This window comes from Talaromyces proteolyticus, assembly GCF_021365285.1.
Source record: "Talaromyces proteolyticus strain PMI_201 chromosome Unknown BGW36scaffold_5, whole genome shotgun sequence".
Classification (NCBI taxonomy): domain Eukaryota; kingdom Fungi; phylum Ascomycota; class Eurotiomycetes; order Eurotiales; family Trichocomaceae; genus Talaromyces; species Talaromyces proteolyticus.
In genome coordinates, this window is record NW_025764281.1 from 1,888,869 (window position 1) to 1,916,165 (window position 27,297).

General features: G+C 45.8%; 10 protein-coding genes across 10 annotated transcripts; 3 read left to right on the forward strand and 7 right to left on the reverse strand.

The window, feature by feature from the left end:
* Positions 1–431: 431 nt before the first annotated feature.
* BGW36DRAFT_293888 (uncharacterized protein) lies at positions 432–2,463 on the reverse strand (the record flags this gene model as incomplete). Its single annotated transcript, XM_046211037.1, has 4 exons — positions 432–975; positions 1,059–1,724; positions 1,782–2,188; positions 2,245–2,463. 4 exons carry the CDS (start codon positions 2,461–2,463, stop codon positions 432–434), a joined length of 1,836 nt encoding a protein of 611 aa, XP_046073431.1.
* A 651-nt stretch (positions 2,464–3,114) lies between these two features.
* On the reverse strand, positions 3,115–5,001 carry BGW36DRAFT_377039 (uncharacterized protein). The gene is made up of 4 exons (XM_046215959.1): positions 4,537–5,001; positions 4,047–4,471; positions 3,800–3,969; positions 3,115–3,722 (listed from the first exon to the last, which is right to left on the reverse strand). Exons 1-4 carry the CDS (start codon positions 4,859–4,861, stop codon positions 3,410–3,412), a joined length of 1,233 nt encoding a protein of 410 aa, XP_046073432.1. The 5' UTR covers positions 4,862–5,001; the 3' UTR covers positions 3,115–3,409.
* Positions 5,002–5,652: 651 nt separating this feature from the next.
* On the reverse strand, positions 5,653–7,497 carry BGW36DRAFT_358477 (oxidoreductase; the record flags this gene model as incomplete). Its single annotated transcript, XM_046213969.1, has 7 exons — positions 5,653–5,700; positions 5,815–6,265; positions 6,325–6,392; positions 6,451–6,920; positions 6,983–7,164; positions 7,226–7,420; positions 7,487–7,497. 7 exons carry the CDS (start codon positions 7,495–7,497, stop codon positions 5,653–5,655), a joined length of 1,425 nt encoding a protein of 474 aa, XP_046073433.1.
* A 342-nt stretch (positions 7,498–7,839) lies between these two features.
* BGW36DRAFT_426650 (Alpha/Beta hydrolase protein) lies at positions 7,840–9,407 on the forward strand (the record flags this gene model as incomplete). The annotated part of the gene is made up of 9 exons (XM_046220300.1): positions 7,840–7,902; positions 7,978–8,196; positions 8,269–8,506; positions 8,583–8,734; positions 8,789–8,841; positions 8,905–8,952; positions 9,026–9,136; positions 9,204–9,315; positions 9,375–9,407. The coding sequence occupies 9 exons, from the start codon at positions 7,840–7,842 to the stop codon at positions 9,405–9,407; spliced, it is 1,029 nt and encodes a 342-aa protein (XP_046073434.1).
* Positions 9,408–10,227: 820 nt separating this feature from the next.
* Positions 10,228–11,484, reverse strand: BGW36DRAFT_396593 (leucoanthocyanidin dioxygenase; the record flags this gene model as incomplete). The annotated part of the gene is made up of 6 exons (XM_046218191.1): positions 10,228–10,306; positions 10,365–10,506; positions 10,588–10,902; positions 10,969–11,122; positions 11,172–11,377; positions 11,448–11,484. 6 exons carry the CDS (start codon positions 11,482–11,484, stop codon positions 10,228–10,230), a joined length of 933 nt encoding a protein of 310 aa, XP_046073435.1.
* Positions 11,485–11,776: 292 nt separating this feature from the next.
* Positions 11,777–14,229, forward strand: BGW36DRAFT_449047 (major facilitator superfamily domain-containing protein). Its single transcript, XM_046221770.1, has 8 exons — positions 11,777–11,996; positions 12,056–12,259; positions 12,334–12,428; positions 12,481–13,082; positions 13,155–13,394; positions 13,450–13,607; positions 13,667–13,787; positions 13,861–14,229. The coding sequence occupies exons 1-8, from the start codon at positions 11,940–11,942 to the stop codon at positions 13,944–13,946; spliced, it is 1,563 nt and encodes a 520-aa protein (XP_046073436.1). The 5' UTR covers positions 11,777–11,939; the 3' UTR covers positions 13,947–14,229.
* Positions 14,230–14,961: 732 nt separating this feature from the next.
* Positions 14,962–20,414, forward strand: BGW36DRAFT_340311 (putative ABC bile acid transporter). The gene is made up of 7 exons (XM_046213069.1): positions 14,962–15,586; positions 15,634–16,816; positions 16,872–16,971; positions 17,022–17,042; positions 17,103–18,346; positions 18,405–18,840; positions 18,901–20,414. The coding sequence occupies exons 1-7, from the start codon at positions 15,266–15,268 to the stop codon at positions 20,255–20,257; spliced, it is 4,662 nt and encodes a 1,553-aa protein (XP_046073437.1). The 5' UTR covers positions 14,962–15,265; the 3' UTR covers positions 20,258–20,414.
* Positions 20,415–20,449: 35 nt separating this feature from the next.
* BGW36DRAFT_377046 (Alpha/Beta hydrolase protein) lies at positions 20,450–22,004 on the reverse strand. The gene has a single exon (XM_046215960.1). The coding sequence runs from the start codon at positions 21,922–21,924 to the stop codon at positions 20,479–20,481; it is 1,446 nt and encodes a 481-aa protein (XP_046073438.1). The 5' UTR covers positions 21,925–22,004; the 3' UTR covers positions 20,450–20,478.
* A 955-nt stretch (positions 22,005–22,959) lies between these two features.
* BGW36DRAFT_358483 (uncharacterized protein) lies at positions 22,960–25,641 on the reverse strand (the record flags this gene model as incomplete). The annotated part of the gene is made up of 2 exons (XM_046213970.1): positions 22,960–25,020; positions 25,072–25,641. 2 exons carry the CDS (start codon positions 25,639–25,641, stop codon positions 22,960–22,962), a joined length of 2,631 nt encoding a protein of 876 aa, XP_046073439.1.
* Positions 25,642–26,036: 395 nt separating this feature from the next.
* Positions 26,037–26,899, reverse strand: BGW36DRAFT_153235 (uncharacterized protein). The gene has a single exon (XM_046209530.1). It carries the CDS (start codon positions 26,645–26,647, stop codon positions 26,129–26,131), a length of 519 nt encoding a protein of 172 aa, XP_046073440.1. The 5' UTR covers positions 26,648–26,899; the 3' UTR covers positions 26,037–26,128.
* Between the last annotated feature and the right edge of the window lie 398 nt (positions 26,900–27,297).

Sequence of the window (27,297 nt, forward strand, 5' to 3'; positions counted from 1 at the left end):
TTGTATACACCAGAGTCCAAACGGTCAATGACTGATGGACTCATATTTTGCAAGGTAGACTGCCCCGCCCTTTACGACCTCCACCGGCAGCAAACAAGGGTAACAAATTCTCCAGGGGTCACTCTCTGTGTACCTAAATACCAATTGGTCTTGTTCCAAATGGAGGAAGCTCGGTGACGAGGTATATAACCCTTAAAAGACTGTCGACTTATTAAATTGCGTCGTAAAAGAGAGGTAGGTACCCACGTTAAATGGCTCCATTGTCGTGATGCTTTACGCTCGGTGTAGCTCGAGGATTGGCTCACTATATAGTCACCAAGCATGACCTGCTCGTATCCAAGCGGATTATGGGGGACCTAATACATGTGATCAAGTTTTCGTTACTTCAAAAACCACATTTTCAGTAAAAGAAAAAGTCCCGACATAGCCACCTATTCGACCGTATAAAACAACTGATCGAACGGCTCGGTATCTGGAATAAATCCGTCGGCAAACTGCATGTCAACGTCATTCCAGTCACCATACTCATCATTCTCAAATGAACCAGCTAGTTGGAGTAGTGTATGCGCCCCTTTGGTGCTATCAGAGATAGGGTCGGGCACGCCACTCGTATTTGAATCGGCGTTTTCAATCAAGTTGGCAGCAGGGAACTGCGGCGGTTGCCCATTAGAATCCCAGTTGTTATTTAGTTGAGTCTCATGGTAGGAATCCAAAGGATTTTGTTCCACAACAAGGATCTGATCCATGTAGTGCTGGACTGTTCGCCGCACCTCGCCCGCCACTCGACGACGATGTCTGGTAACAGCCTCGGCAAAACTGGTTAAAATATCATGATAAAGACGTGCCTGGGGACTAGTGGTTGCTATACTGGCGAGGATATTTCTAGCATTTTCGAAGCATGTTTCAATGTCCTTTCGTGGCTCGCCGGCGAACATGGAAAATCCGAGGACGAGACCGGCGCCGAAGATCCAGGCTCTGTTGATGATTCATCAGTCTCTTATCTTATACAAATCACTTTTTTTTTCAATCTATGAATGAGTAAGACTGATATGGCATACTTGAGTAAACACAAATTCCCAAAAGTGAAACTCGACTCTTTCGCTTTTTGACACATGTCAACCATATACACCGCCGCACTCACGCAGACTTGGGCTAGCTTTGAAACCTTATTATTTTTAATAGTCACATCAGAAGCCTCCTCGGGATCTCTGATGAGGTCATCAGGCGCTCTACCGCGAAGCCGCGACATCAGGTATGCAATTAGATATGGTCTGGTAATTAGGATCACGGCAAAATAGTAAATGCAAGAAACATGCATGTTCCCCGCCAGTAGTTGCCGATCTGCAGGAGTCAAGAAAGAGGTTTCACTTAAAATTGATGGAATTGATGGATGAGGGGAAGAAGAGACGGTAACCGGTTTAAATCGACGTATGTTTGGAGGTAATGTGTGACTCCACTGGCGGAGCCGAACGAGGAGATCCTCGGCAGTGGGGACATGGAGGATGTTTTCTTTGCTGAGGGTGTTCGTAACATCTTCGAGTAGGTTGCACAGTTTAACAGTTGCGCAAAATGGTGTCGATTGTGTGCGGAATTGTTCGGGCTCATTCTCAGCACACCCCTCAGGTTGAACAAGATCTTGCCAGGCTGTGGGGAGACTTCTAGGTCTTCCGAGAACGAAACTACTAAGCATGTCAAAGTTTCGAATGCTATCCCATATCCGCCGTCTGTTCATCCAGTCAGTAAAATTTTAGAAAAAAATGTCTTCGGATATAGAGATTCACCTAGACCAGCACTCATCTTCCTGGAGACCATTGTAACTTCCTGAGATGTGGAGATCCAGGATAATTGCAGCCTTCGCAGCCACGCCCAAAAACATGGACGCTGTGTTTCGATGACATGCCCCGAGCATATAGAAAGACATAAGAAGAAAGAGCCTTACGGTGCTGATGGTTTGTCCCATCAACATATCCTCAAAGGCTACTTGACGCGCACGGCAGAAGTAGCCCATTGCGATTTCGACTTCCTCTGGTCCCCCCCTAACCTGAGCGCCAATAGCCAGCGCAAGATCTAGCGCGGCTGAGTCTTCGCGTCTGGAGTTTGGATGTATGGTGAACATCGAAAATAGAGATCTTTCAGAGACGAAGGACTCTATCTCATGTGGTGTAAAAAGGTCCAGAATTCCGCTAGTCTGTTATCATGGGTTAGTAGGTATATCATGCATCCGAGTTTCGGAAATCCACTGACGGCTTCAAAATATGATTCTAGAAGACAATATATTTTCTCTGTTGGTAAATCCAGCGCCGAGCCCGCTGGTTGTCGGATTTCCGTTTCGAGCATGATGTGATATAGCTCATAGTCGGTGAAGGAGACTGATCCCACATATGCCTTGACAGTTTTCCTCAAGAAGTGGAGAAATGACAACGATGATATTTCACCAACGTGGACTAGGAAACAATTAGACATTTTCTTTTTTACATTTCCAGTAACAGACTTGGGGGAGGGGTGAATTTTCGAACCTCTTCCAGCGGACAGGCGGCTTTCCGATAAGCTAGGAGTCTGGCCTTGGCTTTGGCTTGGGCTCTGACTGATTGAAGGAGGATGAGGAGGAACAACACTTGGTTTCCGCCGCCTTCCATCAACACCTGAATAGACGCATGAATCGGGCTGATCTCGTCGGATACAGGCCGCGCAGGGATGCCGAGCGTCACATCGGATCTTGGAGGTCTTGCAAGCCTGGCATGCTCGGGAAGAACGCAGCCGATCCTCGAGGCGTACTTTTGCGCGTGGCATCGGAATGACAGATTGATTTCAAATCGAAGGATTCTTTCGGTGTTATTTGGCGAAAAAGGTACACTGAAAGTTTGGTCGGTTGAGGGATGGTGGATGAGTTGAATTGGAATGAGCGTCGCAGTCCTTCGCAGAGCAAGTGAGTGGGTAATGTAATAGATAATCGATAAAACTTGCTTGGACCTCCTCCGTTCGTGCAGTCCGGGCGGGGCTGGTTGCAAGCCCCGAAGAATAGCCACTCTGACCATTTTGTGGGGAAGATAGGCAGTAAGAGTCAATAGTCAATTGCTCTTGAGTAATTCAGATACCATAGATGTGCTTGTAGAGCCAAACTTTGCTATATTCGTTCCTCTTCTATTTCTACCCGTCTAGTTTATGTGTAATGCCAAGCGGGAAAAGGACCCAAAAATAAAGAAAGAAAGAGAATGAATGTCGCGTTTCTAATAATGCTTTCTTACCATTCACATTTACTCTAAGAGATATGTGAAGACTAAAGGAAAATCCAAGTGGGAATGATAGCCGGAGAAAGGGCCAATGTCTCGTTATCAATGAACCAGAGAATAGTCAACACCAGCCTCCGCCACTGATTGTCTGGATCTTCTAAATATTCGCAAAAAAAGAATCATTCGTCCACTACCCGAACACTATACCTAAACATCTCATTCGAAGCCAGGCAATTCCTATCTCTCATTTTCTCTGCCGTCGCTCGCCCAGTTCCAGGCACTCTATACTCGGCCCTCTTCCCCGCTGCTGGACGCGACCCATCTGCCAATGGATACGGGTAAGGGAGATACTCGGGCATTAAGCCAAGCTGAAACAAAGCCGTTGTTTGGTCCCACGAGATATGTTCGTGGTACAGCCGGTCACCACGGATGTTGACGACTCCCGTAAAAGGAATTTCGGCTTTCCGGCCGGTGGGTGGGATACCTGGGAGCCTGCTCTTCTTTTAGCTCATGTTTGCCAAAAAAAAATAGGTAAATAATTATAAAGTAGTACAATGGGGAGTTCTTACAGCCAATCGATCTGCATATCGTGTGTAAACTTGTAAATAAACTCATCAACGACCCGGTCAATCCCAATCGTACGGCTAATTAATTCGAGTTCGGTGTCTGCCGGGTTCTGAAACACGAAATGGTTTTGATAAAAGTCCGAGAGACGAACTCTTCCGATGCCTCCAGTTAACTAAAATGAAATCAGTCATACACATCCTATCGTTCAATTGCTCCTACGATATAGCTATGCTTTTTGATGCGACATACCGTAGGAATATGGTTCACATAAGGCTCTTGGACCATCGTACCCATAGTATCCTTGACCGAGCGAGTATCAAATTCAAAATATGTGTGCTCCTCCCAAATGGCTTCTAGGTCAAAGTAGGGTCCGTTCATAAGAGGTTTGAGAAAGGTGAGATTGCGAGTGTGTGATACGGCTTCTGTGGAATACCTAAACTTCTCTTGAAACGGTGTTGCAAAGAGGTATGAGTCTACGCCGGAGTAATGGTATAGCTTTATGGCGTCCGAAGATGAGGTAGGTTTAGTCGTTGCTATACCAGCCAAGTGCTGCAACATGGGAATAGTAGACTTTGTAATTGGCGTATCTGTATTTGCATATACGACAGCGCCGACGATCTCAGGATGGTCTGTCACGTACGGTGCGATTTGGGACCACACTTCTGAGCCATACGCTGTATCAATTCATCGTCAGAAAACTCTAGCTTCGTAGCAGAACTTCTGAAAGTCAATTTCTCACCAACTAGACCGACTTTTCCCTTCGGGACACAGCTTTCACAGCTAGCCAGAGTCGCAAGTGCGGTCGACAAGCGACCTTGAGGCTCTGTACTCCCATTAATTTCGACAACAGTATATCCCTCCTCAGCCCATTTCATCAACGGCGAAGGAACGCCGTCGACTAAATTTAAGCCCGAACTGCCCTCATCAGACGGGAGGACGATCAAACCAGGTCCATTGCCTCGCCGCGATAGTGGATGTAACAGGCGAAGGCCAGGTTTGAGGTCAATTAGATTGGGGACCGGTAAGGATGACGATGCTGTCGTCTCTTGCTGAGCTTGGGCCATGATTGGCTAATCGTAACTAGAATTTAACTAGAATGTTGTCTCTCCAGACTATCTGTGTATATATAGATGGAAGAAACCTAAAATCTATTACATATTCAGCTTTACGTCCTATCATCGACGTTGATATAGTAATCGACAACTTGTCAACCGAGAATGGCGGGCCGACTGGCCCTTACCCGACCCTGATAAGATAGGAGGGGGAAGAGTGGGGAACGCCGGAAAAGGAACATTCAGTGTTGGATGAAGGTATTACTAGTTCGGAAGTTATGCCGACTGTTTGTTCGAGTCAGTTTACCACTTATCCGACTGCCTTGTAAAAGAATGGTAATCTAATTATGTAAATACTGCGCATTATTTTCTAGTATATATTTGTTTATTGTTATATAGCATTTAATTTTACTATTAGTATGATTATATTATTGACTTTTATAAAATAGAGTATTCAGTGCAGGTGAATACCAATAAAATAATATATAATTCTACAAAAAGAGGTATTCTCATTAACGCTCTGATAGCGATAATATGGATCATGAGAAAGCCCCTGCATAACAAAACATAAATGTCTGTCTGAAGCCTCGGAGGTTGTGTAGTGCTTAAAATAGAATTGATTTGCAGTACAGGAAGGGACCTGAAATCCCGAAAAGTGTTCAGAAATGTTAGATTCAATCAATGACCTTTACAATTTTGAAACAAAATGCATTGAAATCTCGAGTAAGGACTTGTCTAGAATGCTCTAATCTAGTGTGAAACTTTTTATTTGATCTCGCAAATGCATACACCTTTTCAAACAATCAATTCACAACACCAGACAGAAAGCTAGAGGTGTGGACGGGGTATCGCTGAAGCGTATAGGAGAGCTGAGGTATCAACCTATCATTTAAAACCCGATATCAGCAGGACTTAAAAAAAGAGAGAGGATTTAACAAGCCCCCGCAGTGGAGAATGGAACTTACATAGGAAGGATTTAACTGGTCAATACTCGTGACTCCAAGGAGTGCCATCGTAGTCTCAATCTCATGATTGAGAATCCGAATAGCCTTACTCACCCCCCTTTCACCAAAAACCAGAGAATACAGAAAGCTGCGGCCTAGTCCGACCGCTTTAGCTCCCAGAGCGAGAGCCTTCACAATATCCGTCCCACGAGTAATACCACCATCCACAATAACCTCGCATTCCTCAAAGACCATGGGGCAGTTCGTTCGGATCGCGATAAGGGTTTCGGCAGCTGAAGGGGCACCTTCAAGTTGTCTACCGGCGTGGTTGGAGAGCCAGGGATGGACGCCGTAGTGCATGCATAGCGTGGCGTCTTCCCATGTTTGAATGCCTTTGATGGCTATGGGTAGATCGGTGATACTCCGGAGCCATTTAATTGCAGACTGCCAGTGGAACTCGGTCCATACATGTCTCCCAAATGTTAAAAAGCGAAAGGGTTTGATTAAATGTGGAGAAATTGGGTCACTCACGAACGTTTGACAGTCGGGCCACTGGCAAAGCTGTCATCACCGTCATCATCATCGTATTCGTCGTTGGGCTAGGAGTATACTGTTAGTCTCGATATAAAGAAAGTCTCACTAGACACGATTCTATACCTCTTCTTGCAGACCCACTCGGACATCTCGCTCACGTTTCCCAGCACGAATTGCATCAACTGTCAATGCAAACCCTTTATATCCCAAGTTTATAGCCTGCCTAATCTCTTTTTCTGTTGTAGACAAATCGCTCAAAGCGTAAATTTGCCAATACAACTTCTGCTGCTCGGTGTTGCCAGCACGAGCATCTGAAATTTCTTGTTTAGTGCATCCGGAATTGTTGCACACCCAGTGTAAGACATTGTGTTTTGCTGCTGCCTTTGTTAGAGATACTTCACCGGTTGGGTGGGCGAGCTTTGCACCGCCGGCTGGACAGATGAAGAGTGGAGATGAGAATTTGTTGCCCAGGACTGTAGTTGTCAGGGTCACTTCCGGGATGGGTTTGAGAACTCGTGGTCGAAAGCGAATGGATTGCCAGCTGGTGCGATTCCATTGTGCTGTGTATTCGTCGTCAGCGCCGGCTTTGAAGACTATGTGACATTTCGTGATTAGTTTCATTTAGCTTTAGGGCTGGGAAAGATTGATGTCCCACAGGCGAAGGATCTTGCTGATAAGATTTGAGAAGCTGCCAATTCGAAATCTCGAATGGTGATTATAGATTTTAGGCTCGCCAGTTTTTTTGTTCCTTGTGTCTCCATCGCCGGCTTTGGTGCAGGATTCTTGTTTTCAGCGACCTCTTTCCCCTCCGATTCAGTCACTGGGCCGAGATTCAATCTATCATAAAACATAGTAAGTAGATAAACTATGCCAATAAATGCCAAGAACTTTTGCATACTCCGGTGAAAGGTGCTTTTCAAGTGTATCGGCTGAATGGATGGGATCAAACGCCTCGGTGGCATCTTTTCCAGCATACTTGAGGATGATGCGAGAGCCACCTGGATGAACATCCAAGAACGAGGTCAGGTCATATGCAACACCTTTGATGATAACCCAGCAGCTAGTTTTGGAGGCGTGCTCATTCACTTCGGCTCTGTTATAATTTAGGTTTTAATTATACGTATGTAGTCTTGATGCATAGGAATGGATCGTCGCGTACCTTGTCACCATGTCGAGTAGTCAATAGTAGAATGAGGTTATGAAGATCCTTCTGCCTTTGGCGTCAAGATGTCAAAATAGTTTTCTTTCTTTTTTTATTGACCCCCCGAAAAGGTGTTGCGTCAAATTGCCAAACATCGCCTGGAGACCAGGCACGGAAATGGGGAAGAGGGCTATCTCGGATAAGGGTAAATGCCAGGCAAATGCCCATTTCCGAACTCGGCTATTACCTTGCAATCAATGCGGCTTCCATTTGTTTTTAACTTTCATTTTTCTGGGGTAAGCAAGTACGAACAAGTAAGAAAGCTTGTTGAATCTGCCTCTATACGGAAGATAACCTACGTGTCAATAGTCATGGAGGCCGTCTTCGAAAAGATCGCACATGAAACGACCACATTCAACCTTGGCGATGAGGAGGTGAGTTTTTATTCTGATAATCTCTATCACGATCCCGATATTTCAAGCTGACACAAAAAATCGGGTTGAATTCAGAAATGGAGACTTCTATATGAGCCATTCTATACCGCACCACCCAAAAACGTCGCCGTGGTGAGGGACGTGAGCTATGGACCTGCTGAGCGAAACCGTCTAGACGTATTTTATCCTTTGGATAGAGACGGCGACGATAAAGGGAAACAGACAGACAGGCCGGTTTTACTATTCGTGCACGGTGGAGGATTCTTCTCAGGTGATAAGGGGTGGAGTGAAAAGGTGAATATTCGCAATAATTCTTTTTTTACTGGCCCCAGTAAAGTAAATTGGGCCTAACAATTATGCATGTAGTGCTGGGCCAATATCGGTTACTTCTTCGCACAACATGGAGTGGTAGCAGTTATTGCAAACCACCAACTCGTGCCTCACGTCGCATATCCCGGAGGAGCAGACGACATGCAACGAGTCCGGGAATGGATTTTTCGCAACATCGCTTCGGACAAGTACGGCGGAGGGTCAGTCGACAAAGTGATTTTGCTTGGGCATTCCTCGGGAGGAGCGCATATTGCTATGAACTTGTATGCAGCTGGTGAGATACCCTACGTAAATGAATACTTTCGGAGCAAGGATTCCCATAGAACCTGTCTGATGTGCTGTTTGTTTAGGAGACCCGAATCGAGTACCAAAACAAGAAGTCTTCCCACCGGTCGCTGGCGTCATATATCTCAGTGTGCCATTCTGGTATGATCGCAGAAAGCCGATTCGACAGAGAGTGATTCGGCAGTATTATGGCTCGGATGCTGAGGAGGTTTGGGGTGTAGGTTGCTCTTCCAGGGTTCCTGACCTATATTAATGAGAATCTTTGAAATAGCCTTTGTCGGCACTCGGTCTATTTAAAAAGCTTCCAGATGACTCCGTTTTATTGTAAGTGGCCCAATTTCCCTAAATGGTTACGGCTTGAACATGATATTCTAACATAGTCGACAGAGACTCTGACAAGATACCTGTTTATGTTGGCTCGGTCAAATGGGAGGTGTACGTCTAGGGATCTCATAAATTTCATACGACAGAAAACTTTGATGCTAACGCTCCATAATGGTATCTATAGAAAAGAAACTGCAGATGCAACCATCGCGTTTTTCAATGAGTACCGCGAACGCAGCAAGCCCGTGGGAACGTTGCCTCTGTTAGACGTTCTGGATAAACACAATCACATTAGGTGAGTTGTAGTCTTCTATTTGGCCTTTGCCCCAACCAAAGCTAACTGGAATTTTTAAAATCTAAAGCAATGTCTTGTCGATTGGAACCGTAGACATTGACCAGGCCGAAAAGCTTCTTGACTTCGTTCGGTCCTGTGTTGCAAATGTAGAGAAAAGGAAAAGTGGTAGGTCTGGTTCGGTATGTGTTATTTCTTTGAAAATGAATTGGATTAAGGGCTAACTTGCAGAATTGACGAGGGGCCAGATACAAGCTCGGTTGTAAAGGAGTAAACGAATCAATGAGTACATTAATAGCAAGAACATCAAGTATATAGATTACAATTAATCCAAGATATTCGATGACTGCTAAGACCATGAGTTAGAATTCTGAAAACGTGGCAGACCAATTAATGTTAGACGGGCAAACACAAGCTCATGAGGAAGCAGGAAGTGATGTCTTGATTGTTGCTTGAAGGAGAGGCGAAGCCTTAGCAAATTGTTAGCCGCAAATAAGAGCTATATTAATTAATTACCGCCACCCATGAGCGGACCCATTTTGATGTATTTAGTGGTTTTACGAGCTCACAAATCTGTCTAATAGTGTGCTAGATCACATGAACTCGGCTGTGTCTGACCCATGGGATCTCAACTGTATAGATGTATACTTCCTAATTAAAATTGATACTAACAAAGTAGAGCGCTGCCTTATTTACCTATACGTATGTATAGTTCTTTCTCTTCCACCGCCGACTTCCAGAAATACTCTAGAATGTGCTCTAATAGGCAAGCAGGCCTACACAGATATATAATTAATGTATCTCTACTTATTATTTGGGCATATATGACTTTATACAAAACAATTCAACCTAGAAACGTTGCACAACAGCTACATAACGGTTGCAAGGCGGTTTCCGGGACCCAGCATTTTCCCATATTGATTGCCAGATAATTTCCAATGAATGGATAGGTCGGAAAACAAGCTTATTTTGTCCAGTATGTTCGTGGATAAATGTAATTAAATTTGGAAAATACATATGTAATGATCCTCCTGCAGTTGAGAATTTATTCAACCAGCATTGATACGCGATAATTTATTGGTACCGTCGGCTCATCACGCAGCAATAGCCTGTTGTCTCGCAAAGTTCCTCTGGACAGACTGGATAAAATACTCTCCAACGGTCATGGGAGGGCTATATCAAAGTCAGCTTAAAAATAAAACCCTCTAAATTTTTGAGGTAGCAAACTCACTACTTCTTCTGTGGCCCCTGAAGAACAAAGCCTCGACGTCCCTGATTGAAGTAGGCGATGGAGTATCGCGAAGGCGTCTTGCCCGCATCCTTAGCCCGCACACGATGGAAATTGGATTTCAAGCGGTCATCGGACCAGGCCACTATAGACACAAAAACATAGTTAATCAACTGCCATATTCGAAAACATGGAGAAACTCTAAGCCAGAGAGGAAAATACGTACTAAGCATATCCCCTATATTAACGACGATCGGTCCCGTATGAGCAGGCAGAGGAGTGAATACATCTCCCATGGCAAAGCTGCTGTGAGACTCTCGACCAGGGCAAATTTCCAGGCCATCTTCGCCTTCTCGCTGGAATAGCAGAGTCAAAATTCCAATGTCTGTGTGGCTGCCAGCGCGCCATGTCCCCTCTGGCGTATTTTCCGAGGCTGGGTAGTGGATTAGACGGAGTTGGGTGAGACAGTCGGGCTCGCTGGGGTCGTTGGCCGTGAGAAAATAATTTTCGGGGAAATTGAGAGCTATGGCGAGGCAAGATACTATTATATCTATTAGTAAGCAAACGATGGATCGATCGTAGATAAGACAAAAGTTAAGAGACATACAAACTTGGTTTGAAATTATAGCACATTTGTCCATGAACTCCTTGGTAGCATCTCGGAATCCAGGCACATCCTCTTCACTTGGCCACTGAGATCCACGTTGCAACCAGAGAGACTCTTTCTGATCATAAGTTCCCGTACTCGGACGAAGTTGGGCCTGGTCATCAATGTAAGAAGAGGAGGAAGAGGAAATAAGGGTTCCATACTTTGTATTCCCAGCCATTATTTGATTTACTGTCATGAGGCGTCTTGCCCTTGGACTCAGCAGGCAGGTCAAAGAATGATTTGGAGATAGCAAATTGCTTCTCTATCTCGTCGACTGTGATGCCATGGTCAACCAATGTCAAGAATCCGGCGGTCTCGGCAGCTTTGACGAGTTGTTTGGTTATCTCTTCTTTGCGGTTCACAAAGTCTATTAGTATTAGCTTTATCTTTCATGCATGTTTCAACGGCTAGGAAACGATAGGAGGATCTTTCTTTACCTTTGAGAGAAATAATGGGAACCAGTCGATCAGCCATGCTGAATGTATGTATCTTTAGCTACTAAACAGCTCAAACTTAAAAGCTTACCACTTAATTGATGGAGGACAATTAGCACTATGGCAGATGAGAACGACATTGTAAATTTTATAACTCTGTCTGGCTTGCTTATACTCCTAAATTCGGGAACGCGTCAGGAGGGCATCGGGCACAAGAGTTCAGTCGGGGCCAGCGGGGGTGACGGTACACAGCCGGGCGATCCATTTTCGGTACCTTATCCGTCTATCATCGGCTAAGAGATTCCCGATAACATGACCCCTAGTTATCAATCCCAAGACTGAGCTCTAAAGCCTGAGCACCGAACTTTGATTTTCGCTTATCCCTCTGGTATGGTAGCGGCTCCTACTATGTAGTTTAGGCTTATAATGAGGGGAACTACACGATGTGCCAAACACCAACAAAATTTTACTACTGGTAATTTTGCACGTTGAAAAATGTCACAGCCAGATAAGAAGGAAATGGAGCCTAAATCCGATATTGAAGTCGGTTTGGTATGTCAATACATCTGGGCGTTTAGATACAATAAAACTGACCTTGAAAAAAATAATAGGGGGAAAGCCAGCCAATAGACTCTGAGGCCATGACCAAGGCAGGCATTGATGCCAATGAGGCTAGCAAGTCTAAGGCGTTGCATTTACTTGCAAACCGACAGATCGACTTCGATCCGGATTCTCCAGAAGCCAAAAGAGTGCTTCGAAAGATTGACATGAGGATCATGCCTATGGTGATTGGGATTTATTTGCTTCAGTTGATAGTGCGTCTATTTCTTTTTTCTTTCCCAATGATTCCCAACCTCTCTATCGATCTTGGCTAACTTTCGGTTTGCAGGACAAGAATAGTTTGTCTTTTGCAGCGATAATGGGAATCAAGACAGAGACACACCTGACTTCAAGTGAATACTCCTGGCTAGGATCGCTTGTGTAGTGAGTACGCCTTGAGTACGACTGAGATGTTAAGTACTCACAATGGAGTTAGCTTTGGATATCTCGGTGGCGAGATTCCAGCAACATTCCTCATGCAACGATTCCCACTGGCCAAATATCTAGGCATTATGAGCATGCTTTGGGGCTTTATAGTCGCCATGCACGCAGTATGTCACGATTTCGGCGGTCTCGCCGCTATGCGCTTTTTGTTGGGGTGTGTCGAAGTATGCACGACGCCCGTAGTCATCTACATTACCAGCTCATGGTACACGCGAAGGGAACAAGTGACCAGGGTCGCACTTTGGTACACAACCTCCGGCTGGGCCTCAGTAATCGGTGGTTTCATTGCATGGGCCATCTATCAGGCTCACAGTTTCCGGTGGCAGGGTATTTTCGTGCTTTATGGATCGCTTACCTTTGTATTTGGCATAATTATTTTCTTCTTCCTAGCAGCTTCGCCAACTGACGCTAGGTGGCTGACGGAGGATGAAAAGGCGATCGCGTTGGAAAGAGTTCGGAATAACAAAACCGGCACGGAAGTTTGGGGCTTTAATAAGGATCAGGTCAAGGAGGCATTATGCGACGTGAGGTTTTATTTGATCTTCCTGGTGATGGTCACAACCGGGTTGCCCAACGGTGGTTTGACAGCTTTCGGTAAGTAAACCCTTGCACACACACTGCTTGATGTAAATGCCGGTAGTTGACATCGGGGACATTTCTGTGCAGGACCCACCATCATCGCGGGCTTTGGCTTCGACACCAACAAGACCACTCTGTTGAGCATGGCGCCCGGAGCTGCCGCTGTTGTTGGTACAGGGGTAGCTTTACTCGTAGCAAAATTGACAAACCGTACGATCACAGGCATCTACACAGTGCTACTAGGATGTGTCGGCGTTATCATGATGCTCGCAATACCCAGTGAGAATTATACGGCTCGATATGGGGGTTATGTTCTTACTCTGCAGTGTAAGTTTTCTCAAACAGTTTCCCAACTTTCCCCCCCTCTGATCCTATTATACAGATCCTATATGTATCTTGTCAATTGTTGCTTTCATGACAGCCGGTGTAGGTGGCACAACCAAAAAATTCGCCTTTGGCGTTGCTTATCAGCTTGGGTATGCAGTGGGCAATATTATAGGACCTCAGACATTCCGAGCTCATGAGGCTCCTAATTATTATGTGAGTTTATCGCCAGCATGCGGATTGCTCATCCGGTCTAACCTGTTATATTTTGGCAGAGCGCAAAATTCACCATGCTTGGATCCCTAATTGTGACCATCATCCTGATTGCTATCATTGGTCTAGTCCATTGGAGGTGGAACCGTAAGCGGGACAATCAGGATGCATTGGATGCCCAGAGTAAGCTAATCTAATCCGTCTCTCAATTCCATTATTGGATGTGTAATTGATTGCTAACTGTTATCTCTCTTAGACGGTATTATGCATGCACATGTTGCGAATGAAGAATTCACGGATCAGACAGATTTCAATTTAAGGGCTTTCCGGTATCCCCTGTAATAAAACCGTCACTGTCACTTGGTCTGTTGGATATCAATTTTTATGGGACTATGGAAGCTGTTCAAGATGGACCAAATCAGTCCATTGATTGGTGTTGTTTCGTAGGGGATATTTTGTATCGTTGAGATCAGCGTATTCACATGTAGACAGTGGTCATATATACCAGTTGACATGTATCATCCCACATGTATGTCCAGCATGTTTGCCGGATCATTGACGGGGTCTAATTTGAAAAGGGAAACAATCCACGCTGTTTTTCAAGCCTTCAACCATACATAAGTATTAACGTAATAATTTGAAATAATAAATTAGGTTTATAAAATCTTGTCAAACTTTTAACCACTACACCAGAAACGGCGCAATCCTCATTAAGGATTATTTTGGTTTCTTATGTCAGGATCCAAGGGTTTCCACCTTAGTGAAACCATTCTGGCTATAGATAGATGTTCTTTGTATACCTTTGGCTATACATTCGAACCCTAGGTCCCTCTCATGTACCTAGAACACATCTTCCTTATATATTCAGAATGCAGACATTCATCAGATCGTTACATCTTAGTTGCATACTTTGTCTAACAAATCTCACTTCTTTACAGCTTTTCAATGCTTCTTTTCAGAGTGATTATGACTCATGTCATGACTCGAGAAGAACTAGCGTGGGTTAGGTGCAGCCAATCAGACACTACAGTGATAGTCTAATAATGTGGATACATTAACAAATAATTATTAATCAATTAATTTGACTTGATTTTTATGTTGATTTTTATTGGTTATTGGTATATGGTTCGTATAATTAACTCTATATACATACACTGTCAGTAGATATTAATTGGTATTTTGTATAAATTATGTAGTCTACCGCCCTGAGCATTTGAAGCAGGCCCTAAATGAACTCTGCTGTTATTTTACTTTTCTAGATTTCATCACTACTCCCACACTATAGTTCTATCTCTTCCGTATGCATCTACTCTCGACATGGATCCATTATGTCCGATAGTAAGCCGCCAACGGGTTTGCGCTATACCACGCTGTCACCCTGCCCCACCCCCCAGCTGAGTCAACATTTTTTGGAAAGCTAAGTTACGGTCCCGCAAAATTCTTTAACTTGCAGACAATACATACCCAGGTTCCTAGGAATGTGGCTCGATTGATCAATTTACAAAACCTGGCTTAAGTAGCGGACACATCGGTGGTTCTCCGAGCCTGTCCCGGGAAGGTTGCATATCTTTCAACATCCACTCTAGAATCAACTGAGTGCGATCCGAGAATGGAGAACTTTTGACTTGGACTAAGCTCAGATAAGGAATCCAAGAATCAAGATGTCCCAGGATAACCTCAAAGCTCTCGCTACGGGTGCTATCGGTCTGGTTCTTGTATCTCTTCTCACTCTTCCTGCAGTGATTGCCATTACGTCGCGCTGCCGACGAGCCAAATATGAGTCACAGCTATTATACGAAGACAAAGATGGAATTGCAACTCAAGAGTCGATGGCCGCCTATTCAGCAACGGCCCCGAAGATTGTAACGTTTATCAGCATGTTTATTGGATTTGCAACTGCCTCCTCTTTAGCTGTTTTGACCCCTTCTGATCGAAATCAAGACCTCGCCTTCATTGCACTTTGGATAAATGTTGCTCAATGGGTGAGTATCTTCAAGGAACTAAAAGGCTTGGCACTGACACTATCAAGATTCTACTTTTGATCCAAACACTCTCGATCGGTATCATCCGAAACCCTACTAAAAGCTACTCATTAGGGCTGTACATTGGGTTGTCATGCATATTATTATTTGTCGTCCTTATTTTCCAGGATGCTCTACTCGTACAGAAGCAATTCTATGGTGAGTCTAGACGGTTATTTTTAACACAGATTGCCCTACGGGTTTCTCAACTTGTGGCGGTGATTTCTGCTGGTATCGCTAGTATCTCTTTGCCTCGAAGACCGCAAGTCTTCTATAATGGCCATCCAGTGGACAGCATGTTTACTGGGTCTGCCATGGAGAGATTCAATTTTGTCTGGGTTCAAAGCTTGTTGATGCTTGCGAAGAAGACGCGGCATCTAGATCTACAGGATCTGCCCAAAATGGATCATCATACTCGTTCGAAAGATCTAAGTGAATCTTGGGCGGAAAGAGTTCATTCACGAAAACTCTGGATCGAAATCGTTCTCGCCCACAAGTGGCCATTATTTACACAGTGGTCACTCACGCTAGTTCAAGCATTTGGCAATTTTGCTCCTCAATTCGTCACATTTCACCTCCTAAAGATTCTAGAACAAAGAAGTATTGCTGAGCCAGCCCCTTCTGAAGCTTGGGTATGGGTCTTTATCCTCACAGTTTCAAGTGTCGCTTCGGCGTGGATTGAAACGTGGATGTTCTGGGTATCTTGGTCCGAGCTTGCTATTCCAATTCGTGCTCAACTCTCGGCTCTCATATTCCAAAAAGCTATGCGGCGCAAAGATGTAAAGGGGGCGTCAAAAGCACTTAAAACAGAGAGTGGAGAGAATGAAAATTCTACCGAGGCCACTCTTGGGAATTCTGCAAATGGAGACAATTCTAAAGTTGAGGGAGATCAAGAGGATAACGACCCGAAGGGAAAGCAGTCAACAGTTAATCTCATTGGTATCGATACGAAACGGGTATCCGACTTTTGCTCTTTCAACAATATCTTTCCAGGCAGTCTGTTCAAATTGATTGTCTCATTTACCTTCCTGTGGTCGATCATTGGATGGAAAGCTTTGATTGCCGGGTTTCTAGCAATGGCTTTTACAGTCCCTCTTAATATATATATTAGCAAACGCTACTCAGCTGCTCAAGATCGACTCATGAAGGCTCGTGACGCAAAGATGGCCGTGGTGACTGAAGCTCTACAGGGTAAGCCGTGTAGCTGAATGCTATTGTTATAATAGCTCTTACTTACTTCTTCCAGGGATTCGACAGATTAAGTTTTCTGCGCTTGAAGAAAACTGGCACAACTTTATTGGTAAAGTTCGAGCCAAAGAACTGGCAGAGCAATGGAGTGTCTATGTGTAAGTCTACTTTCCTCAGAGCTACTTGGATATCGCTAACTCCCTTTCAGTGCTGAAACGTTCTTAATTTTGTAAGTCACATTTTAGGTACTTTCAGGGATTTTTCTTTTTTGTTTACTGATTCAACACAGCTGTTGGATTGCAAGCCCAATTCTGCTCTCTGCAACGTCGCTTGCCGTCTACGCTCTCTTGAACGGCACTCTTACTCCATCCGTTGCTTTTACTGCAATTGGAGTGTTTTCAAATCTGGAAATGACCTTGTCGGTAATTCCAGAGCTAACTACGGATCTCATAGACGCGTATATCTCCATGGGACGAATTGAAAGATATCTAAATTCACCTGAGATCTCTGCTTATACGAGCGATGCTCCCAACATTTCGTTCGAGAATGCTTCAATCACTTGGCCATCAGATGAGGAAGAACAAGCAAATGACCAAAGATATGTTTTGAGAGACCTAAATGTCTCTTTCCCAAAGGCTGAGCTTAGCGTAGTCAGTGGAAAGACGGGAACTGGCAAGAGTCTCATGCTGGCAGCGATTCTAGGAGAAGTAGACGTCTTATCTGGCAAGGTCAATGTTCCACATTCGCCAACTACTCAAGAGCGACACGACCACCTAGCTACAAGAGCCAACTGGATCATACCTTCCTCAATTGCATTCGTCGCCCAAATCCCCTGGATCGAAAACGCCACTATCAAGGACAATATCCTATTCGGCCTTCCCTTCGACGAGCAACGGTACAAGCAAGTCATCGAAGTGTGCGCGTTACGAAAAGATCTAGATATGCTCACTGATGGAGAGTACACTGAAATAGGCGCCAATGGTATCAATTTGAGCGGTGGCCAACGATGGAGAGTCACCTTTGCTAGGGCGTTGTATTCTCGAGCTGGAATATTAATTTTGGATGACATCTTGAGTGCTGTCGACGCTCATGTAGGAAAACACATTTTCGAAAAAGGCCTTATGGGAGATCTCGGGGTCGGTCGGACTCGAATTCTTGTTACCCATCACGTTGCTCTGGTTAAATCAAAGGCAAAATACTTGGTAGAACTGGGAAGCGGTACCATTGAGCATGCTGGGCTGGTGGACGAATTGGAAGCTACCACCTTGGACGAGATTATCCACCACCAAGAAAGTGAGCACGAGATTCGGCAGGATGAAGGTCTCACCGAGGAATCATCTGATGGCGAGAATATGGAGGAGCTGAAGAAAGTGAATTCGAAATTAGCCCCGAGAAAGTTTGTAGAAGAGGAAGCGAGAGAACAAGGAAGGGTGAAAGGCAGAATCTACATGGCTTACCTGAATGCTGCTGGTGGGTTGCCTTTCTGGTTAGTAGCCGTCGTCGCATTCTCTGTCTTGCAATGCCTCGTAACTGGTAAGTGAATAATCTTTGGGTAGTTACCTACCCATATAGTACGCTAATAACGGTATAGGTCGCTCCTGGTGGCTCAAGGTATGGACTGGTGCGGAAGAGAAAGAATCCATGACACAGCTCAGCTACGCCCTTCACTCACAAACATTCATGTCCTCTATTCCGCCAAATTCTACGACGCTCGCAGGTCCGGATCAGAGACACACACTCGGTTTTTACTTAGGTATCTACGTTGCCTTCTCTGCTGTTTCGGCTATTCTCGGAACGTTACGATATTTCTACATCTATACTGGGTGTATTCGTGCTTCTCGAGTTCTCTTCGACAAAATGTGTTACGCCGTTCTTCGGACACCGCTAAGATGGGTTGATACGGTACCACTAGGTCGGATCTTGAATCGCTTTACTTCAGATTTCAACGTCATCGACGCTCGCCTATCAAACGATTTTACGGGTGAAATGAGGGATCTATTTCAGTTTTTTGGAATAATTGCTGCTGGGTAAGCTTGTCCTTAGTTGTGTTCTCATTTTGCATAATTCTAACCCCTTTATCTCCACAGGCTTTTTGTTTCCCCGTACGTTATGCTGCTCTCGATTGCCTTACTCTCCGTTTGTATCTGGATAGCGTCTATCTATCTATACGGAGCCCGCGAAGTCAAACGTCTCGAGTCCAACGCTAAATCACCTGTCTTCGAGCAATTTGGCTCTGCTCTCACAGGTGTTAGTACTATTAGAGCTTTCTCGAAAACAGACACATACATCAAGCGCATGTTCGAGAAGATCGACAACCACAGCACCACCTTCTGGTATCTTTGGGCCTTCCATCGTTGGATGGGGTGGCGCATGACACTTGTTGGTAGCTTCTTTGCGACTATCGTTGCAGCTATCATCCTACTCCTTCCCAATGTGGATGCATCACTCGCAGGTTTCGCGTTATCCTTTGCCTTGAACTACAGCACGACTATTATCTGGATAATCAGACACTACGCAAATTTAGAATTAGACATGAACGCTACCGAACGCATCATTGAGTACTCCAGCCTCAAGATCGAACCCCAGGATGGCGCCGATCCACCGGCCGCCTGGCCGAGTGAAGGACGACTCGAAGTCAACGACCTTGTTGTGGCCTATGCACCAGACCTCCCACCAGTTCTAAAAGGGATCACTTTCCACGTCGAACGTAACCAACGCATTGGGGTAGTTGGTCGTACGGGAGCCGGCAAATCATCTCTCACGCTGGCACTCTTCCGGTTCCTCGAAGCCAGTCAAGGAAGTATCCACATCGATGGACTCGACATCTCCAAAATAAAGCTACACTCACTTCGATCTCGCCTTGCAATCATTCCTCAAGACCCAGTTCTGTTTTCCGGGACTGTGAGATCGAACCTCGACGCTTTTGACAAACACACCGATTCTGAACTGCATGACGTCCTCGAGCGCGTGCACCTCGTCACTCCAAACACGGAATCCTCAGAACCGGCGGCCGGTTTAGCTAGTGAGAATACAAGCCAATCAGCAAACGAAAATGTCAATCCCTTCCGATCTCTGAGCTCTCCAGTCACGGAAGGTGGACTCAACCTCTCGCAGGGCCAACGTCAGCTTCTCTGCCTCGCTCGCGCCATTGTGTCACGTCCGAAAGTTGTGGTCTTAGATGAAGCCACGAGTGCGGTTGATATGGCGACTGATATGCTGATCCAGAGGAGTATTCGGGATGAGTTTGGCGATAGTACACTCATCGTCATAGCACATCGGTTGAGTACAATTAGTGACTTTGATAAGATTCTCGTCTTGGACGATGGACAGGTTGCGGAATTTGGAACACCTAGGGAATTGATGGGTATAGAAAAGGGCGTGTTTAAGGCTATGGTGAAAGACAGTGGCGAGAGAGAGAAATTGGAGAAAATCATCTTAGGTTGAGGCCTGGATGTGGAGCATATTGGCGAAGTTCGAAATTAAGTCATACAACTACACTCATTCTAAAATTATGACAAAATAAGCATGTTATATCAAAAGACTATTGAATTATACTATTTGATTACTGTATAAAGATAAATGACACATTCTTTTTGGCGCGAAACTTATTGAAGCCGACGAGCCATCCCAACTTAGGGCCACACGAACTGCATGTGATATTTTACTCACAATTCCAGCGGAACTTCATATGTATATTCTGCACCTCCAGCCCATTGCGGAAACGAATTCCAAGTTGCCTGGTATTGATCAATAGGCAGGAAGCTTTCCAATATCTCCTGGTGACCACATTTCGTTGATTGCAACGACACACCCTGAAATCGCTCCTCAATCCAACGCAACCACACTTGTCTACTTGCGTCAAGGGTTGGAACGTGACCTGTCCCATTAGATATGAGCGTTGTAATTTTGCTATTTGGATATCTTTCACAGGCGCTGGTAATAGTAGCTAATGTGACGTTGTATGACACGAACTGGTCTGCAGTGCCTTGAATGACCAACATTGGCCTTGTAATCGGCTTTGTACCCATATTGACCAAACTCGAGTATGCCCTGGTGTACCACGTCTGTGTCATATTTGGTTTTGCAATATTCCCACTGAAGAACCCAAATGCGGTGGCAAGGCCACCCTGTACGGTCTGGAATACCTCTGTTCGGTTTACGCCAAATGGCGTCAACCAGTCTTCAAGCCGAAACGTCGGGAATACCGAGGCTAGCCCCACACCCACAAAGGGCCCAACATATGTCATAGATGAATTGAAAACACTGGTCGTTGGGCTGACAGCTACGGTTCCCAGATGGCCCTTTGCGAGAGTAGAATTCTGGCCTAACAACTCGGACGTTGCCCACGATACTCCGCCTCCTTGAGACTGGCCCATTACCACGAACGTATCGCTAAGTTTCTTAGAAAAGGCTGCTTTGGCTGCTTTGTATGCATATATCGCGTCGTTAGCAGAGGCTGGTAGAGCGAGGTATTGGTGCGGAATAAAGCCCCCTTGAAAGTTCCGGGTCACGCCGAGTCCAGCATAGTCAGGAGCAACGACAGCATAACCAGCGAGCGCAAGGGCATATGGTGCACTATCACCAGCCCAAATATTGCGATGTTTACTCGGCGCTGCAGGGCCGAAAAATCCAGAGGTCATATGGTTCCAGATAACGGCTGGAGCTGCCATGTGTGGAGTGAGATTCGCAAACGATCGTGGAGAAAAGGGCCACAGAATGAAGGCAGAGGCCGGTATTGCCGTTCCGTTCAAATCCTTCGTTGTGTATATAAAGCGAGACATTGCTAGGTTGGGTGAGAGTGTGTAGTTTGTGATATTCGTATACGTTTCGAGTTTTATGAGAGACCCCGGGATTAGATGCCTGTTGTCTGGAGATTGCGCTGGTAAATCGTAGAACTCGTCTTGATCTGCTGGGCCCCCTGCGTATTGTGACCGTTCATGATTGATAATGTTACTCAAGGTCGAGGCTTCTTGGTCTGTAAAATTTGCTTTGAGTGCAAGTTCATGGGACAATGCGAAGGAAGAGTTGAAGCTGGTCAACTGAGGGCTAGCAATAATTTGAGCTGAAATGCCACAGGCAAAGGCCTGTATGTAAAGTAAAGCTGATTTCATTTTTGAGAGACTAGACTAGACACTTGGTAACGTTCCGTGTCTGGATAATCGTTTTTGTACCTTACTCTTGTCGAGACCCAACTCGAGCTTAAATACATTTGAAGATCGTAGACTAACTTGAATTCAACAATTTATTTGGATGACTATGTAAAATAAAAAATTATTTGTAATACCTCAATTAATACGGCCGTAAATGCCTACAAATGCAACGGCACACTACATCGAAATCCTAAGTAGGCTAACATGTCATCAGAAATCATCAGAAACGTCAGACAATGTCAGAAATCGTCAGAAGACCTGTAAAACTAAGCGTTAGCTCCAATTGATCCGTAATCAACTTTCTCTGCATTTCTTTTATTTTTTTAACATTTTTATAAGAAACGTGGGTCAATTTTTAGACTCTCATTCTTGTTTATTCTTCGTTCTACTCCGGTTACAAGCCACGTGAAATGTTGATAGAAGGAATAAATATCATTGATTAAAGTTCATTATCCAAGACCTCTCATCTCACAGCCGCTAAATCATAAGCTGATGTCATCAGCTAGCTACATACGGCTCTGGCCAAGTGTATAAAAGTACATCTAAAGAGAAGAAACCACGATGCAATAGATGCTATATGGCGACAGCGAAAATCAGACCAACACGCATGCTCCCATTTTTATGAATGAAAACAAACATGCATGTATTATTAGTTCGAAGTGCAGCGGAGAATAAGAAAAATTGATAAAATTTTTGAGACGTAGTGAAATGGTAAATGGTCGTCCGTATTTGCTTTTTGTTTATGCATTAGTGATATCCGCTGTTATTTATGGAAAGCGCATTGACGGAATCATTGTCTTTCTCTATCGTGGTGATAGACTGGATTTCGGCGTCAGATGGAAAGAGAATAACAGTCCATATAATGTTATGCCAACCGATAGATGCGAGTGGACAAATTCACACAAAATCAATCCGAGATGCTAAACTCCAATGCACAATATTAAAGGCTCAAAAGAAAAAATGACAAAGAGTTGCTCAAATCGAGATGGTTATGAGTTATTTCTTTTTTCCGTTGGGTATATCTTTCAAAATGTCATCAAAACTCATTGTTGGGTTCATGCGAGTAAAAGGTTTCGCAGGTGGTTCCACGGGCATGACACCGGCGGGCAACGGAAGAGCTTCCAATCCGTTGTAAATCGAGGCTCGAGGATTGTGGGACATGAATCCTGGGGATCCGGTGCGAGGGGCGGTAAGCGGCGACATGCCACTGTGACTAAACATAGATTGAACATCTGAGATCGACCCAATCGATGACTGGGGTACCGGAGGCGATGAGAAGACTGATGAACCATCCTCAGTTGTTATCGGAGAGCCAAGGACCTGGCTCTTTTCTGCCCATTGAGTGGCAATCTGCCAACAGTGGCTGCGGCGGTATACAGCATCGACGGCATTGTTGACCACATCTGAAGGGAGACTGACAACTCCCTGTCCTCCAGCAACACCAAACCAACTGCGTCCAGTTTTGCCATCGTTCTGCACCCAAGGAGCTCCGCCGCGAGGGGCGACGCAGAGGAAGTATTCTACTCCATTGGTGAAGCGCACATCGGAAACATCGATAACCAACAGAGGGAGTGACTGGAGAACGGCATAAAGGAACAACCATTGACCAATTCTGTTGTCCATGATTTCGTCCATTGTCTTACCGTGGGCATTGCGGCGCTCGAATTGCATGAAGCTCTCCACAAACGGAGTTGGCTTCAAGCTCTCCCTAGTGTAGCTTGCCATGAGGATTTCATTGATCTCTGAGTCCTTAAGTTTCCTCTGCCGCTCTTTGGCGTCTTTCTTGGGATCCAGAGGCCTGCGGTAGAGCGCCTGTAAATCGGGAATTTGTGGCACATCAAATGGAATTGGCGGTAGCACAGGAGGCGTGCTGCGATCATACTCGCTCATCATTCGTCGCATAGCTCGCATCACGACTTCATCTGGGTCTGGAACGTCAAGGTCTTCGGTCGCCATGTCCGTTGTTCGTGTCGTTAATAATGAACGGTCTACTAGCATGTCGTAGAGATCGGTGAAGTCATCGTAGACCTCCTTGAGTAACAAACGATTCAGACCACTCTCCTCAAACTCGTTCTTCTTGGAATTTGCCTTGGGTGGCCAAGAACCAAACTTATGGCGATAATAGCCCATTACATGTTTCCTGAAGGCGAGGAACGATAGCTTCCATGATTTGAAACGAACGGTTTTACCTTCAACTGCAGTGGTAGAGTTTGCGATGCCAGAAAACATGGCAGGGAAATCGAATTCGTCGAGCTTACCGCGCAAGACCGTCAGTCGATTTTCCAAGTCAATGTATCCACGTTCAAGCCGTTTCCTTGTCACCGGGCTGATCATGCCGTATTTTGAGCTCTCTAATTCCTTAATGTCGGCCATCTTGCCGACACCATGAACAAACCCTTCCAGGTAGAGCGGGTAGTAACGCAAGTTTTCACCCAGGATAACAGCTTCAATGGTTTTTTCTCGGCTTTTGCGAACGTCGGCGAGATGAAGCTCGTCACAATAATTAGCAAAGCTAGAATTGGCAACTTCGCCAAAATTAGAACCATCGAAATTAGAGAATTCGAAGCGACGCAGTAAAATGGATACCTCCATCAAGATGGAGAATAAATTTGGGCGTCTGGGCACGGCCACAAGAGCTTGGCCAAGCAGAAAGGCGAACAGGTTCCGAAAAAGTACCAATGTGTCTGTATCCTCCGGTAAAAGGGATGTGGCCGCGCTCGACACATCGCCGTGGAGAGGAACGGGAAGATAGAGATGAAGCTCCTGGACTTCCTCAGTAGGCTCGTCCACTAGCGCCATTCTATTGCTTCCATTGCTGGCAGTATCGTTTATCCATTGGTCCTCGGGCGCAGTTGCACCATCGGGATCCGTTACAGTAAGTGTACGAGTTGATTGTCGAAGCGTCTCTATTTTTGGATCGGTACCTCGAGCCAGAAACGTGAGGGAAGGCGAGTCTGCAAAGACAGATGAATCGACTCTAAACGATGGGGGTCGTTGGGTATTTTGAGGGAAAAGGTAAACAAAGGTGTCGCCTTGTTCGTTCCAAAGCTCGTGGACCTAAACGACATTAGGACAACCTGAACGCGTAAATATTATTCAATGACTTACCCGGTCGCCTCGCGTTAATGCTTCCAACTCATAGGGAATCTTCTGCTCTAGTCCGGCAATCCACGCATCAACCCCCGAATACGGGTCCTCAACCTCCAGACGAGGAATACCCGTATCCGGGCGAGGCAGTGACACTGAGCCCTTACCCAGCATCCAACTTTTCCTCCTGTTATGCGAGCGAGGGTCGAAAGATTTTGATGGCCCCGGGCTTGAGCTTCTGCTCCCTTGTCGGCTGTGGGAGCCTCGCTGGGACCCAGGGTCGTCCAGATCCTGATTGATGGAGAGCAAGGAAGGAGGGGGGGGCAGGGGCGTGTCCAGGTCTAGAGGCTCTATTGCGCCGTGGCTTGTTCGTGGGCGGCCTTCGCTTTCGCCGATATTGGGTTGAGGCGATGAAGCGTGTCGCACAGCAGGTCTTGAGTGACTTCGGGCGCGTCTGTGGTCAGGAGCGAGGTACCGGTCCGGCGACTGCTTCGGAGATCCTGATGAGGTGGAGGAGGCGGCGGACTCTCTGTTTGTTTTGAGGTTGAAGAGAGACGAAATGCGCCTGGCCGTGTTCGGTGCCGACAACATTTCGACGACTTGTGTGTAGCAGTCTCCAGACGCAGCGTTTTTTTCAACGACTGACGGCGGTCACAAAAAACCACGGAAAACCGCAGGTGATGCGGGATTCCTACGGCAGGTCGAGGTCGTGACCAGATTCCAGAAGACACGGGCGGTCGCAATTGTTTTGGGTGGCTCTTGCAGTGACGCTGGAATGGATCGGCACCTTGGCTGAGCTGAGCGAGAGGAACCAGGCGGCGGGGAAGCTTGCAGGAGGAAAGCAGGCGGTTGGGGGACGATCCTCACCGGCTGTAGTGCTGGTGCTGGTGCTGTACTCCTAGTAGAAGCAGGATGGTTCAAAACTTAGCCAGGGGGTGAGGAAAAATTGAGGGTTTGGCGCGATGATAATATTAAATAATAAACTAAAGAATTGTCTCGCAGCAGTTTGACGTCGGCAGCCGGGGCGTCCGCACAGCCAGCCGTCTGGATTAGCTCCCTGTTTGCGGGTGGAGTCGCTTTACGAGTCGATTATTTCGTGTGTTGTATTGTCGTATTTTTTAAAAGCAAAAAAGCTTTCGAGTCTGCAGAGCCACGCAGCGTATAAGGGGTGCAGGACGAAGATAACAGTGACAAAATACGATGGCTGTGGATATGGTGGAGCAGCAAGTGAGTGTTGTTGGAAGGAAGGGAGAAGGTACAAAGAGTCAGCTAACAAGACCGGCAGCTGCTGTAATTGGTGACACAATCGCGCGATGATGACACAAATAGCAATAATGTTGTTCTCAGCAAGGTAGTGATATTGAAAAATAGCAACAATGCTAAGTAAAGAAAGCCAACATATCATAAGCTGATCTCGCAGGCAAGGCTGTGCGAAGCCAACCTGGGCGCAACGGAAAGCTGAGTATCGACGCTGCTGGTATTCCGTCAGATATGCTGTTCCCAGGCGATGATATGATCTCCTCGAATTGCAGGGCAGCGCACTGACCGGAATCCTGAGTGTATGATGCCCACGTCTCAGATGGCGCGGAAAACACATGCCCGGCGTGAATCATGACGTGCACTAGACAGCGTATGGTAGCCACAGTTCGCTATACAGCCCACACGACGCTACGACGAAACAGTAATGGTAAAGAATACTAAGAGGAAACGGCCACGCCAGACGCCAAAAAAAGACACAGCCAGGCCCCTGGCTCGGAGCCTCATGCTATTGGTAGTCTTTGGTCTTATGCTTTCCGCATTTGCTGTTCCACCGTATTCCATGGATCGTTGTCGGACGCTTCGTCATCACAGACCATCAGGGGTAGTCGAGCAGCCGTGGTAATAGTGATACTGATGTGTAATGTGTAAGAGGCGCTGTTATTGCCAAGCACGCGGCCACACCCACACCCACACCCACACGCCTACGCCATCTCTTCCAATCGTAATCAATTGATGTTATAGTTGGATCCGTGCAATTGTCCTGTGACTGCGCTCTGCGTTGTCTAACGACGGCTGAGAACTCGGGTCAATAATGGATCTTTCTTGAGCATGGCCGTTGCATGTCAGCTTACTCTAGCAGCCCAAGCTTAGCCATGATCATGATCAATATCAGCCTTACAATACATTGATATATAGCAGTATCCGGGCCATGGCCCCTGTAGAGCTGTCGCCAGATGGAACCGAAAGCTACTGCATTAATGAGTGCCA

Excerpts from the sequence above, each read along its gene's own strand:
- BGW36DRAFT_153235 (XM_046209530.1), bottom strand. The coding sequence starts at position 26,647 with ATGTGTTTTCCGCGCCATCTGAGACGTGGGCATCATACACTCAGGATT.
- BGW36DRAFT_449047 (XM_046221770.1), top strand. The coding sequence starts at position 11,940 with ATGTCACAGCCAGATAAGAAGGAAATGGAGCCTAAATCCGATATTGAA. Across the intron at positions 12,429-12,480 it reads TGGCTAGGATCGCTTGTGTA|CTTTGGATATCTCGGTGGCG; the intron begins GTGAGTACGCCT and ends CAATGGAGTTAG. Across the intron at positions 13,083-13,154 it reads CGGTGGTTTGACAGCTTTCG|GACCCACCATCATCGCGGGC; the intron begins GTAAGTAAACCC and ends ATTTCTGTGCAG.
- BGW36DRAFT_377046 (XM_046215960.1), bottom strand. The coding sequence starts at position 21,924 with ATGAAATCAGCTTTACTTTACATACAGGCCTTTGCCTGTGGCATTTCA.
- BGW36DRAFT_377039 (XM_046215959.1), bottom strand. The coding sequence starts at position 4,861 with ATGGCCCAAGCTCAGCAAGAGACGACAGCATCGTCATCCTTACCGGTC. Across the intron at positions 3,970-4,046 it reads ATGTGAACCATATTCCTACG|TTAACTGGAGGCATCGGAAG; the intron begins GTATGTCGCATC and ends ATTTCATTTTAG. Across the intron at positions 3,723-3,799 it reads GATATGCAGATCGATTGGCT|GCTCCCAGGTATCCCACCCA; the intron begins GTAAGAACTCCC and ends AAAGAAGAGCAG.
- BGW36DRAFT_340311 (XM_046213069.1), top strand. The coding sequence starts at position 15,266 with ATGTCCCAGGATAACCTCAAAGCTCTCGCTACGGGTGCTATCGGTCTG. Across the intron at positions 17,043-17,102 it reads GCTGAAACGTTCTTAATTTT|CTGTTGGATTGCAAGCCCAA; the intron begins GTAAGTCACATT and ends GATTCAACACAG. Across the intron at positions 18,347-18,404 it reads CTTGCAATGCCTCGTAACTG|GTCGCTCCTGGTGGCTCAAG; the intron begins GTAAGTGAATAA and ends ATAACGGTATAG.